Source organism: Zeus faber (assembly GCF_960531495.2).
Source record: "Zeus faber genome assembly, chromosome: 15".
Classification (NCBI taxonomy): Eukaryota; Metazoa; Chordata; class Actinopteri; order Zeiformes; family Zeidae; genus Zeus; species Zeus faber.
In genome coordinates this window covers 1,795,141-1,809,756 of record NC_137194.1, presented here as the reverse complement: position 1 = coordinate 1,809,756, position 14,616 = coordinate 1,795,141, and the positions used below count along the sequence as shown (strand labels likewise).

The 14,616-nt window shown below is 43.2% G+C and overlaps 2 protein-coding genes across 3 annotated transcripts in view; both read left to right on the top strand.

The window, feature by feature from the left end:
• Nucleotides 1–426: 426 nt before the first annotated feature.
• rps21 (ribosomal protein S21) lies at nt 427–5,825 on the top strand (the record flags this gene model as incomplete). Of its 2 annotated transcripts, XM_080014767.1 has the most annotated exons (6): nt 427–467; nt 1,629–1,704; nt 2,191–2,254; nt 3,728–3,799; nt 4,534–4,589; nt 5,765–5,825. In XM_080014767.1, exons 2-6 carry the CDS (start codon nt 1,655–1,657, stop codon nt 5,772–5,774), a joined length of 252 nt encoding a protein of 83 aa, XP_079870893.1. In that variant the 5' UTR covers nt 427–467; nt 1,629–1,654. The 2 variants fall into 2 exon arrangements, with proteins under 2 accessions (XP_079870893.1, XP_079870894.1); XM_080014768.1 differs by lacking the exon at nt 5,765–5,825 and having other exon boundaries at nt 4,534–4,593.
• Nucleotides 5,826–12,859: 7,034 nt separating this feature from the next.
• Nucleotides 12,860–14,616, top strand: part of lama5 (laminin, alpha 5) — a gene marked incomplete at its 5' end in the record, with an annotated part of 118,944 nt that continues 117,187 nt past the window's right edge. Inside the window, one exon of the mRNA XM_080014483.1 lies at nt 12,860–13,189. Coding sequence (XP_079870609.1) covers nt 12,860–13,189 — 330 coding nt within the window. The remainder of the gene's footprint in view (nt 13,190–14,616) is intronic.

Below are 14,616 nucleotides of genomic sequence, written 5' to 3'. Positions count from 1 at the left end.
ACCTAAACTAATTACGTATTATGTACAGTCTTGTACCGTTGCCCTTTTTTCCGTTTTCCAATTTTTTATTTTTCTTCTCCGAATCAAAATGTTACCGTCACGGTTCATCTGCTCGTCGGTTGCTTTGGTCGCCGCCTCAAAGCTCTTTATGAGGCTTTTCTGAAACGTCACCGGAGTCAATGAATGGAAATTCACTTCCGGAAACGGAGCCCTTCAAAAAAAGTGGGCGGTCACTGTCGAGCTATTGATCCATTCTATTAGTTCGTTATTTATTTTGGCATTTTTCGTTCATTCGCAGCTGCATTTATTTGTTCATTTATTTTGTAATTATTTTGTATTCGTTCAAAAATGTCTTCTGCCGAGGCCCCGTTCCTCGCTGCCCCGGAAGTGGTTCTCCCAAGCGAGGGTTCCTTTGGCTTCCGGGTCGCGGGCCCCTTCCTTTCCCGTCGTCCCTTCCTCGCGCCGCGGTGAGTCGAGCGCGAGAGCTGCGCGTTAAACGCGGCCGTGTGGCCGCGGGGCCGCGTCCGGCGCCGCGTCTCGCCACGGAATCAGAGCGTAGGACTCGGCGGCCCCGTGGGGTCCTGCCGGGTCCTGCCGGGTCCTGCCTGGTCCTCCGGTGCCGCGGCGTCTTGTGTCTCTCGACGCCGAATGTCGGTCGGCCGCGTGGGTGCCAGCGCGGGAGGGTTAGCGCGTGCTAACTGCTAATGCTAATCGTGCGGGCGGAAGCGTGAGCGACTCCAAAAGTCCTCTAGATGAGACTCTTATGACATGTGACGTTTGACGTCTGAATCAAATGTGGTTTAATCGTTTCGTTTTTAAGTGAATTGTTGTCTGATTGAATGTTTGCGTGTAGTTCGTTCCTTGGCGTCGCCGGTGCTCTTCCCGGGCCCAGAGGGTTCAGCATCCTATTAAAATCGACAACTATTAAAAACACGACTTGAAATAAAGTAAGAACACGGGAGCAGCTCAGACCGGACAGAGCTGTTGTTGGTTCAGTTTCTAAATGGAGGCCGGCCAGCATGCTTTCCGGCTCTGTGTGCCAGAAGCAGCCTAATGGCCATTCAATTCCAGCCCAATGCCCACTACTTTAAAGTGCACGTACATTTGACCAACGGAAGTTCATACGTCCCCATATTCTGGTCTGTGATTCATCTGCACACACTGATTACTGCTGTGGTTGTGCCACTGTCAAACAATGTGCGCTCTGGAAGGGTGCACCTTTTTAAATGTGTTGCTGTGTTTTTCGTTGTGGTGTACGTGACTCTCGCTTTTGCACTTGACAAAAAGCATACAGATGTTTCGAGCAAAGGGGCAGAATATAAATGTTTAACGTTAGACATCAAAATGTTTGGACTGCCTGTAACGTGTCTCACACACACTCTTTGTCCCACATTTGGTTTGTTGGCATCTGGTCACCCTAACCTGCTTGATGTCAATCTGTATCGTGTATTTTCTGAATGGACAGGGAACAGCTGTGCGGCGACATATTAATCAGTAAACATGTTTAAAATGCTGCAGCTATCGGCTATTGTCTGTATGTAGTTTAAAACAGGCCACAAACAATCCACTCCGTGCATCCTCGACACTCTACTGAGCCACCTTTGTCCTTTAACCCTTATATTCTGCAGAAGACCACAAGCCCAAACTCTTCAACATGCAGAACGACGCTGGTGAATTCGTGGACATGTATGTCCCCCGCAAATGGTGAGTCTTCATCCATTTTACGAATGTTTACTCTAAACACACTGTGGCAACGGAAGCGTTAAAATTTCATATGAAAAAAAAGAAAAGGGTAACACGCCTATCAGTATGAACTGGATTTTCAGTCTGTTATTGTGAATGGGTTGAAATCCAGATTTGAATCATTTAAGGCCATCAATGTTGGAGAGATTTGATTATCCAGACCCACAATCTCTGATTCTGGATTAATCTACGCCTAATTTAATGGATTTTAATTCACTTACTGAAAAAGATAGCAGAAGTCCTGGTTTTATAGGGTGGAACACCTTGAGGTACCCCAAAGGCATTTTTGTATTCATATAAAGGTATAAATAAGACATTGCTTATTATCTGATATCTATAGAAGGAATTCATACAGCATTTTGTGTGGTGACAAATAAAGAGCCTTTTTTTGGTAGCTGATACAGGTTTTGAATTGGTCTAACTAATACTAATTGTTTTGTGTTCCAGTTCTGCTAGCAACAGAATCATTGGAGCTAAGGACCACGCTTCCATCCAGATCAACATAGCTGAGGTGACTTATTAAAAATGTTAACCCTCTGAACACATAGCTATTTCTGAGCTTTTTTCACTACCTTTACATTTTAGCTCATATTGGGCTCATTTGACGGTAAATATGAAGTGTTTTTATATTTTTGAATTCAGCACAACCTAAGCAAGGTTAGTGTCACATTAGATGTAGAATAATAAAGATACTATGTCATAACTGATACAAAAACATCTTTGCTTTTATTCAAATTCCACAGCAAACAAATGAGTAAGGCTCTTGCCCACACAAACATGTACCCACAGTTCTTGCAAACATGTCTTTCCCACTCATGTCAGCAATGACACACAGTGCTACCTGAAAGTGCAGACACTCCCGACGAGTGCATCTTTTTTTCACATCATGAGGTACGGGAATTTTAGGGCCCAGCATGTCCACAGCTACCTCTACAGGCTGTTGTGGTCCCTGTGGTCAGAGGGGTTGAATGGGTGTTGATCTTGAGATGGGTGGAGTTGGTCCAGAAGTGCTGGGTGTGGGCTGGAAACCAGGAATGGTAGGGCTACATTGTGATCTATCAAAAAAAACTGATGGAAATAAGGATTATTATCATAAAGTAAAAAAAAACAAAAACAAAAGAACAACCCCCCCCCCCATGCAAATGTATTTGCATTTGTTCTCCCCAAAAAATGAATTAGTTTGATTATCATACCAACAACATGGCAAAATCCACACAAGACCTGTGTAGGCTGCTCTTCGAATAAAATAATAATAATAATCAACATTCAAATTACAATTTGAAAGTACTGACTTTGTGTCCTATGCCTTCCTCAAAATAATAATTTTCATCACTAAACAAAAAATGCAGATTCTCCATCATCACTACTGTAACATTTCCAGTGCTTGATGCACTTTTAGCATTTTTTGTGATAAGTCCAAGTTGTTTTCCTTTGGAATAGTAATCTTTTTTTTTTTTTTTTTTTTCCCATGTACAAGCAGGTGTATCTGGGGATAAACATTAAAAGGGCTGCCTTTTTCCACTCTACTATTGGCTCAAATCTTATGTCAAGATCTCCAGATTAATAGTAATAATTTGATAATTTGAAGTTCCTTGGCGATAACCTCTCCTAATGGCTAGAGTTTTCACCTTACAACTTGAGGTTTCAGAAGAAAAGAACTGCAGCACTTTGCTTAGCGATAATTTAAAGTTTGGGGTCCCAAGTTTTCCAACCAGGGTCTTTAAGATGAGAATTAGTTTAAATGTCCAGTCCTTTACTTAATCTTCCAGAAACAGAAGTTGGTCATTTATTATACCAGCAAATGACATGCAGGTTTGGCTGATGGCAGATTTGAATCAACTCCCTTGTTATTGAGGTTTTGAACGTAATGTTATGTTTTTGGTACTTCATACTACAAGTTCATTAAGTTTGATAACATAGAAGCAAATTTCCTGAATGAGAGCTGTTAACCATAATTTAATTGTTTTCGATGTCTTTTCTACAGGTGGACAAAGTGACTGGACGCTTCAACGGTCAGTTCAAGACCTACGCTATCTGCGGAGCCATCCGTAGAATGGTGCGTATCTGAAATCTCTGCTTCATCAAATGGAGCATAAACTCCTGACCGTCCTGTTGTTTGGATGCACGGGCCATGAGTAGCTTTGGGTTTCCTGTGACAGTAACGCCCGGTGGGTGAAAAGCTCCATGACCATTGTCACAAGGAGCTTCCTTAACTCCCTATGGTGTTAGTGTGGATTTATGTGGATGTCTGACTCTGTAATCACAGATCATCTACTTCACTAATGTCTTGTTTTATAACTAGGACATGGTGATGTATCATTATATTATCAATATTGTGATGCAAGACTAGATATCATAAGGGATTCTGGTAATATGGTGATATAGTTAAATTTTGTCTTTATGGAGCGTTGCAATAAAGTAACGCAGTATGTCATAGGCTGTTCTGGATGTTCTGATCAGTGGTCGTAATACGCACATATGTCTTGTGTGTAAATATCCTATGAAAGCTCCAACACTTGTCCCCAAAATATTGTCAATTATTGGTGGTGGATAAATGTTATTTTAGAATAAAAAATGTTTGTAATTGGGCCAAATAAACTGCCTTGCTTGCTTCTATTTTCTGATATTTTGTTGTATCCTTAACATAGATTAGTGATCATAAATTATTGACCTGTTACTGTTAATAACTTACAAGGGTGTTAACTTGTTGCATACTTTAAAAAGCAAACTGCGTTTCAAATCCCCTTCCTGTCGTGGGAAACGTCTCTGATTGAAGTGTTTTGTCTTTAGGGCGAGGCTGATGACTCCTTGCTGAGGCTCGCCAAGACCGACTCCATCGTTTCAAAGTAAGAGTCTCCTGCGTGACCGTTCCCCTTCACTGTGGATCCTGGCAAAACATGTCTTTGCACACAGTGTTATGGCTCAGGAAATGTAATTACTTGGTGAAAGAATCTCTTAGTCAATACTTAATACTTAATATTCAATAAGAAATAGCCATGGAATTCTGGGACCAACACAGACCATCTGATTGATCCCTACTTTGAAGAAAACACAGGTTTTTTTTTTTGGTGTCCTGGAATATGGGTTTTCCCGGACAGGCCATGGAGGAGTCTCCATTTTTCATCCTGGATCCCAGTTTCCGCTGAACTCACTAAAACACTCACATTTTGAAATCCGTCCAAAATCAAAACAGATTGGTGCTCGTGTTTTCAGCACCGGCTGATCCTCCAGGAAGGACGCGGTCACCTTCCTGCATCAGGTCTCATTGTGATCATTTACATCACATTTGAGGTTATTTCCAGACGTTTGGTTTTGGATCCTCGTGACTGAATGTGAAAGTGGTTTAGCGAGTGGGTCCTCTCTAGTGTCTGGTTCCTCTGGTTTGTTTCTGACAACCGCTGGCTTCTCTGAAGCACAGCACTTGGACTGATCAGAGGCCCACGGTTTGGTGGTAAAGCAGCGGTTTTTGACTGGCTCATGAGAAAAAATATATAACAATGATAACAATCAAAATGAACAATATTTAATTGAAATATTAACACTATCCTATTTGATTAAGAAACTTAAGATAAGATATTTCATGAAATTAAACTGGCAAAAGAACACATTTATGTAGTATATTAAAAGCCAAAAGAATATAAAAAATAATTGAATGTATTTTTATTACACCTTTCATACATTAAAGTGCGGCTTAAAATACTTCACATAAAAAAATGTAGGAAAGAAAAACAAATCGTTCCAAGCCACTTAATGCACAGACGGGAGGGCGGGGCTTCCATGTTGAAAATGGGCATCTGCAACTCGTCACCATCCACTCGCGTCTAAACTACACCTGCCTGGTTCCCAAACCAGGACCCAGAGAATCCCCCATTTCTTTGTAAATATCTTGACGAAGATGTAGGGACGGAATGTGTAATAACCACTGTCTGTTTTATAGGTGTCAATATGTGACATCCATCCATCTTCTATTATCTTTGACCTCTGACCTTGACGTCTCTAACTCGCCTCCTTCTCTTCACAGGAACTTCTGAGTCGGAGCCGTTGGAGTCTTTGTAAAATAAAAAAAATGAAAAAATAAAAAACGCTGCACTCTTTCTTTATGTAACCGCTGTTTGTGTTAAAGCCGTCTAGCTGAAATGAAGCTTTAAATTGTGTCACTTTGTGGATTTAAAATAGCGGTTACTGCTATTGGCCCTTGAGAAAATAGTGAGTCAAATTTAAAAAGTTTTCTGTCCTAAAGACACCAGATCACAGAGCTGAAGGGCATCGTTTCGTTGCCAGGTGCATCCTCCCTCCTCAGCGTCACCAGGTGCGTTCTGACACTGAAACACCCTTAAAATGAAAGTCAAGTGTGTTCTGGCTTCGGTCAACGGACAAGAACAATTCAACTTAAAGACTTTCCTCCTTGACAAGCAACAGCAGGGTTCTTAGAAATCCAAGTCCTGGAATACCTGAAATTGTCCCTTTTGTGTTGAAGTCCTTGGGGAAAAAAAATTGAATCATTGATAACCTGTGAATAAACATTTTTGAGAGTCTTTTACGTAATCGGCGATGCCGAGAAGTATAATTAGGCACTAATTATAGTAGATGACGATGAGGTTAAAAATCTCAACCTGCTCACACTTGATCTGACGAGTTGTTGGAGTCGCTTTCCAGATGTTCTGGGCTAAAGCAAAGATATGTAAACTGTAGTTGATGATAAAGGTGTTAGATTTTCCTTTGACTTAAATGATGGTAGAATTACAGCTACTTCAAAAACCACACGGACAGAGGCCTTCATTAAAAGGGTAATTAACATAAATAGCTTTGTGCATTGATAAGCCTTAAAGATGGAGATGCATTTAAACAGACTGATCTGGTTTTAATTTGTACCCAAGGACACAAGGTGTACAACCTGGAGCCTTCGACGGCAAAGAAAAACTATAAAGGACGAGGAAGTCTGTTCCCGGCTCCTGGACAGGAAGGTGTGCAGTGGGAGAACGGGGACGCGTCGTGGTGGGAACAGTGGGATGGTGGAGTGAACTGCAGGAGTCGGAATGCGTCATTAGGGGTAATCACAAGGTGGGAGGGCTGCAGGGCGGGGCTGGAAGGAGGACCTTCATTTGGGAGGGTGGAGGAGGGTGGGAAGCTGTGACATGGGATGGTGGAAGGGTGAACCCTGCAAGGTTTGGGGACATGTAGGGAGGGGCAAGGGATGATGGAGGAATACAGTTGGATGGTGGTCCCTGCAGGGTGGAGGGGAAGGACAGAAGTGGGATGGCAGAAGAGTACAGTTGGATGGTGGACGGGTAGAGAAGGGGAGGTATGGATGTGGGTGGGTGGAACGGGAGGTATGGATGTGGTGGTGGGGGGAGGGGGGGCATTTGCCGGTCCAAACATGACATCTGTCGCAGACACACTACTGAGGTTCCCACGCTTTGTTCACGTCAGGTTCATCCGGTCATTTACAAGGTGTCCATCTTGTTTTTTCGGCTCTGCACCTCTATTCTCTTCAACCTGTTTCACTCCACCTCCTCTTTTCTAACCTTTTCTCTGCTTGCCCTCCCTAATGTTTTAGATGGTTAAGTTGAGGTATAATGTTATAGATGGTTAAGTTGAGGTATAATGTTATAGATGGTTAAGTTGAGGTATAATGTTATAGATGGTTAAGTTGAGGTATAATGTTATAGATGGTTAAGTTGAGGTACAATGTTATAGATGGTTAAGTTGAGGTATAATGTTATAGATGGTTAAGTTGAGGTATAATGTTATAGATGGTTAAGTTATGGTAAAGGGGATAAAGGGAGTTTTGAACTCATTCATGGAACACGGTTAATATCCAGCTGAGCAAACTACTTACTGTTGTTTCGAAAACCAAGCTCGGGACATGTATTGTGATGCGATACCCAGACGCAGTCATTCCGGCGGCCGCTAGGGGGAGGATCCCACCGTGTCGGATGTGTTTGTTGGATTCAGTGTGAAGCCAGCTTTAATGTGTTTTACACTAATAGATCAGTATTTGATCCCTTATTTTAATGTAAAGCACCTTGAGTTCCATGTCATGGATGAAATGTCGCACATCTCTAGGGGTCCGCGGGGGTACTGCAAATGGACTGCCAACTCATTGGCAAAACAAATATGTTAATATACATGTATTTATAAATATAAAAAAATAAACCAATAGAAAGGAACTTCTGTCCTTTATAATAAAACTAACGGGATAAAGTATGGAGAAATGACTCTTAATAGACTAAGAGAAGGGGAAAGGGAGAGATGGGGTGTTATTAAAGTGGTCCACCAGGGAAGCAGGTTTGAGATGTTTGGGGTTTTATGAAACAAAAGAGACGAACATGCCGGAGCCTGCCTCACACACACACACACGCACGAAAACCCAAAACATCCTCTTGCATCCTCAGTTCTTCAAACTCGTTTGCCCTTGTTTCTAGACGTTCACTTCATTCCTGACATTTCTAAACACACACACACACACTGTTTAAATATCTCCCAAAAAAATAAAACAAAGAAACAAAGCTGAAGTCGTTCACGAACCACTAGGGGGCCGCAGCTCCCAGTTTTGGGAACCATGTCTCCAGAGTGAACTGAGCCTGATAGGGAAGAACTTTTAATTTGAAAGAACTCTAAAGTGTCTGTGCGTGTACGTGCGCACGCACAGACACCCCCATGGTAACTGTTTTGATGTACACACACACACACACACACACACACACACACACACCTGCGTACGGGTGTGTGTGTGTGGGTTGTTTAGTGTGTGTGCATTGTTTGGTCTGTGTGTGCAGGGGTGTTTTTTGTGTGTCTCTATTTATTCATCTGTGTGTCTATAGAACAGGTGAGACTGTCAGAACCAACACACACTGTGTGTGTGTGTGTGTGTGTGTGTGTGTGTGTGTGTGTGTGTGTGTGGAGCTCGTATCTGATGGAGTAGATGAGGGACAGAGATTTAAAGCCAAGTTTTGACTAGAGGAGGGATCAGGGTTTAAAATGCTGTCTGTCTGGGATGGAATTAATAGAAGAGAGAGAGAGAGACAGTCCCTGGTTCCTCTACTTGGAAATCAACACTGTCTGTCTGTCTGTTTATTATAGTTTAACTTTGACTGTTCTGTACTACATCACCACCTGTGTGTGTGTGTGCAGTGTAAACTCTGACATATAGACGTGACTTCCTTCGAGCACACGTTTGCAGATAAGCTAAGATTCTAAGATTTGGACAGAATCATTCTTATACAAATACTGTTTAGATAATTTGCTCATAGAAAAAAAAAAAAAAAATTTATTGATTTAGTTATTTATAGTCTTCTTACAGGCTTCACTTTGGGTCTTTTCATACATGACAATATATGGGATTTTTTTTTTACTATGGTAATTCTATATATTTTTTTAGTTACTCCCATGATCCTTTGCAGCGCTGTAACCCGTCTGCAGTGGCGGTGCGATGGTCTCGTCAAGATTGGACGTACTTCCACGTACCAAACTTTATATGCTTCATGGGAAATTAGGAAAAAGGAAAAAAATAATCATCCGCTTATAGTGATCAATTCGACCAGGACAGACGTGACCACCATAAGAGGTTTCCACTGTAGTAATAATAGTAATAATAATAATTACAACAATACATTTTTATAGCACCATTCACACATGAAATGCAGCTACAACATAAAAAAGTAAAAGTAAAACAAACATGTAAAATGTAAAACGATTGCATGCAATGAAAATACAATTTGTAAAAAGATCCAGGGATGAACATTTTCCCCAAAATGTCCAAGATGTATTGACTCAGTACTTCGAGAGAGCGGCTTCTTCTTTTTCCCTTGACTTCCACGCAGAGATATTTGGGAGTGGCATCTAGTGGGTGTAAGAGGAACTGCAGGTCAAAGTGCCTCCTCACTCGGAGCTTCGCCTTTCTGCTCGAAAAGTTCTGTTCCCCCGTAACCATCTGGCCCTGAACTCCGCCCGGAGACGCGGGCTCGGTCGGACGCGCTGAGCGGCCGTGCGCTCACGCGTTAGGGTTAGCCGGGAAGCTACGGCTAATAATTAGCACTGCGGTGCCTGCGACCCTTGACCCTCCGGACGCTCTTCAGCTTCGAGGAATGTTCCAGAGCACCGCTGAATGGAGTAGAACACACTGACTGGTTCCACTGGAGCAGGTCGTTGACCCCTGGGAGGGAGGGAGGGGGGGAGGTTGTGGTCCCGCGTTGATATGTGGAAGTGAATGTGGGATGCTCCACAGTTGGGTTCAAAGGTCACAGCATGTATAACAGGAAGTGTAGGATGACACAAAACACACCCGTCTGTCTGTCTGTCTCTCAAGCTGTATGCCTGTCTGTCTACCTATCTGTCTGCACCAACCACAAATATTACCTGAGCAGCTGGTGTGTGTGTGTGTGTGTGTGCATGAGACCCTTTCATCTTCTAAAGTGGTTCCAGCAGCTTAATTAGATGCCCCCCCACACCCACATAGAACCAGATGTGTGTGTCTGTCTGTCTGTGTGTCTGTCTGTCTGTCTGTCTATGTGTGTGTGTGTGTGTGTCTCTCTGTGCGTGTCTGTGTGTGTGTCGGTGCGTGTTTGTGTGTGTGTGTGTCTGTGTGTACATGTCTGTGTGTGTGTGTGTGTGTGTACATGTCTGTGTTTGTGTGTGTGTGTGTGTGTGTCTGTGTGTACATGTCTGTGGCTGTGAGTGTGTGTGTGTGTGTGTACATGTCTGTGTGTGTGTGTGTGTACATGTCTGTCTTTGTGTGTGTGTGTGTGTCTGTGTGTACATGTCTGTGGCTGTGTGTGTGTGTGTGTGTCTGTGTGTACATGTCTGTGGCTGTGAGTGTGTGTGTGTGTACATGTGTGTGTGTGTGTGTCTGTGTGTACATGTCTGTGTGTGTGTGTGTGTCTGTGTGTACATGTCTGTGTGTGTGTGTGTGTGTGTGTGTGTGTGCATGTCTGTGTGTGTGTGTGTCTGTGTGTACATGTCTGTGTGTGTGTGTGTGTGTGTGTGTCTGTGTGTACATGTCTGTGTGTGTGTGTGTGTGTGTACATGTCTGTGTGTGTGTGTGTGTGTGTCTGTGTGTACATGTCTGTGGCTGTGAGTGTGTGTGTGTGTGTGTACATGTGTGTGTGTGTGTGTGTCTGTGTGTACATGTCTGTGTGTGTGTGTGTGTGTGTGTGTGTGTCTGTGTGTACATGTCTGTGTGTGTGTGTGTGTGTGTGTGTGCATGTCTGTGTTTGTGTGTGTGTGTGTGTCTGTGTGAGTGTGTGTTGTGGGGGATTCCTCTGTGAACTTCTTTCCTTCCACAATAGAAATGAAGATGTCCCCAAAAAGATCCTCCCGCTAAGCCCCGCCCCCTTTCACCTGTGACTACTTCCTCAAGACTGAAAATGAAAAGTGGTAATTGGAGCAAAACCCAAGGAAAAGATAGAAACGGTAAGGGAATAATTCCAATAATTATTCAAAGATTCAGGCTCTTTAAACAAGTCATTTCTAAGCACCTTGGAGGCTTCCAAAAACTCATATTTAATTATGTTATATACGATATATATTGTATTATATTATATTGTATCATTTTCTATTCTATAGTATTGTATCATACTATATTATATGATATTATATTGTATTATATTATATTATGTTGTATTGTATTGTATTATATTATATTATATTATATTATATTATATTATATTGTATTATATTGTATTAAGTTGTATTGTATTAAGTTGTATTGGGTTGTATTATATTATTTACTCTGACAGAATCTGAATCCCACATGAAGCTCAAGCAGCTCATCTGTGTTTCATTGTGAACAAGTTGATGAAACTGTTCTTTTTAGGGTAGACAAGGAGGGGGAAGAGAGCGGGGGGGGGGTAGTGAATGTGTACTCAGAGTAAATTCTGAAGAGAGGAGTGACAACTGTATTCACACACACATAGTACATACACACACATACATACACACCCACACACAGACAGACACACACACGTATTCACACACACATAGTACATACACACACATACATACACACCCACACACACACGTATGCACACATACACACACACACACACACACCCACACACACAGGAAACCATTTAGAAACTTATTTTTTAGGGTAAATAATTTATTTTCTAATGCAACTCTTCCACCTTCTTTTACTCATTTATTTTAAAGACAAAGTGAGAGAATTCAAATTTGGAAAGACTGGGAATTCCACACGAAATTGATAAATATCGTATCACAACATCTGCTTATTGAGTCCAAATCTCATGTTAAAACATGTCGTTGAGGTTCATATTTTTCAAATACTTAATATCAGGAGTAATTCATATTTTATTATATGATATAATATTTATTTATTGAAATGACTTGATTTTCTACCATTGTGTTTTATTTGGTTTGTTATTATTGCAACATGTTTTATGATATGATGCTGTGCAGCACACCTCCACCTGCCTCGGTCCTGACACCGACGGTTTACTCTGATAATTCAATAGTTGCTGTTATCACGTGACGGTTCAACCATTTAAACCGTAAGATCTGTCACGTGATTATTACCAATAGCTGGCAGCGCGTGTGTGTGTGTGCGTGTGCGTGCGTGCAGCGTGTGTGTGTCTGTGTGTGTGTGTGTGTGTGCGTGCAGCGTGTGTGTGTGTGTGTGTGTGTGTGTGCGTGTGCGTGCGTGCAGCGTGTGTGTGTGTGTGTGTGTGTGTGTGTGTGTGTGTGTGCGTGCAGCGTGCGTGCGTGTGGAGGCTGTTCCACATCCCGCCAGAGGGGACGGACGCGCGCCGGAGCAGAAGGTGCGCGCTGGAGCGAGACGCGCGCACACGCACACGCACGGGGTGAGGGAGGTGCAGAGGGGGTGAGGGAGGGAGGTGCAGAGGGGGTGAGGGAGGGACGGACGGAGGGAGGTGCAGAGGGACGGACGGAGGGAGGTGCAGAGGGACGGACGGAGGGAGGTGCAGAGGGAGCAGGTCGCTCTGGGCGGTGGATCACTCTCTTTCTTCTCGTCGCAGAAACTTTGAACTTCATTTCAAACTTTCCATCTTGTTTTTCCTCCGCAGCCTCACACTCCGTCATCCCGCTGGTTTCTCCGGAACCTTCCTCCGTCTTGCTGCTGGAACCGGGGGAACAGGTGAAGATGGCGCAGGGAGCGGTGCGGGGCCCGGCGCTCCTCCCGGCCCGGAGCCCCGGCGCCCGGTGCGCGCCGCTGCTGCCGCTGCTGCTCGCCGCGCTCCTGAGCGGCCGCTCGGCCGCACAGGAGCCGCTGCCCACCGGGGCCGAGCCGCTGCCCTCCTCCGGCGGGGTGAACGGCTACAGCCTGCACCCGCCCTACTTCAACCTGGCGGAGGGCACCCGGATCAGCGCCACGGCGACCTGCGGAGAGGACGACGGAGGAAGGGCCACCCGGGACCTGTACTGCAAGCTGGTGGGGGGCCCGGTATCCGGGGACCCGAGCCAGACCATCCAGGTAGGACCCGCACCAGGACCCGGGGCTCCCGCCGGGCTTCCACCCTGCACAACACAGATGAGTTCATTTGAGTAATATTAGAAACATCTCATTGTTACTGCACACCATGAAGAAGTATTCCACATATTTCATGATAACTGCACGTTTCTGTATTATTACATGCACACACTTACGTTTTACTGCACATTCTGTGTTTTTCTTTTTTGCTCATACTTTGATATTTTTGCGCATGTTTCGGTATTATTGAACATATTTTTGTATTCGTGTACATATTTACTCACTTTGCACATATTTTAGTGGTTCTAGTACCAGAACAGTGCACTGAGTGACGCAGAGCTGCACCTGCTGAGAAAAATGTGATAGTATATGTAAATTATATAATATCATATCATAACATATATAGTATAATGTTATATGATATAGGCGCACACACTGTGGAAACAATGGCTGATGTGTGGTGTGAAAGGGTTAAAGTACTGGTGCGCAGAACAATCCCAAAGGAAACTAATATGAAAATGATTATATTATTATTATTATTATTATTATTATTATATTGGGTGACTTTTGTGGAAAGGTCAAGGTACAAGCACAGAAATTAAACCTTCCATTTGTTGAGGCAATTATTGGTGAAATCTGCTTCCAGATATAATATAAAGTGATAATGTATCGATGAAGACGCTGTGTGTGTTAAATATGTATAAAAAATAATATTAATGTCATAAACAAGGACAAGAAGGAAGGTATTAAAAATCGACACATTAAATTAACAAGTCAACTTGATGGAAAAGTACAAAAAAATAAAGTTTGAGTTTTCAGTGTAAATACTGAAGGTGAAAATGAGTCAATGTTGAACAAATTCGACAAGATAAACTGTTCTCTCTCTCTCCCCCACCTGTCCCTGCATTCCAGGCGTTGATTGACCCGTGCACTGTGCAGCCAATCAGGCGCAGAGAGAGAGAGAGAGAGAGAGAGAGAGAGAGAGAGAGAGAGAGAGAGAGAGAGAGAGAGAGAGAGAGAGAGAGAGAGAGAGAGAGAGAGAGAGAGAGAGAGAGAGAGAGAGAGAGAGAGAGAGAGAGAGAGAGAGAGATTATTTGGGGATACATTTCTAAACACTAAACAAACATGGAGAGGGCTGAGATTTAGTTTATTTGAGCAAAACATCAAACAAATCCAAGATTAAAAAGTGTTTTCCTTCCGTCGCTTTCAGCTGTTTTTAAACAATAAACTATTCAAGAGCGAGAGGAGAAAAAGGGATGATGGTAAAGAGAAATGGAGAGAAGGAGGGACAGGAGGACAGTGGGTTGGATGATAAACAAACACTTGTCACAGTTGTTTTTGTTTTCATTGGGAAAAAAACGGACTCAAGGAGGAGGGAGGGGCCATGGAAACAGGTTTATTTCTTATTCCGAGGTTTTCCACTTCTCTCT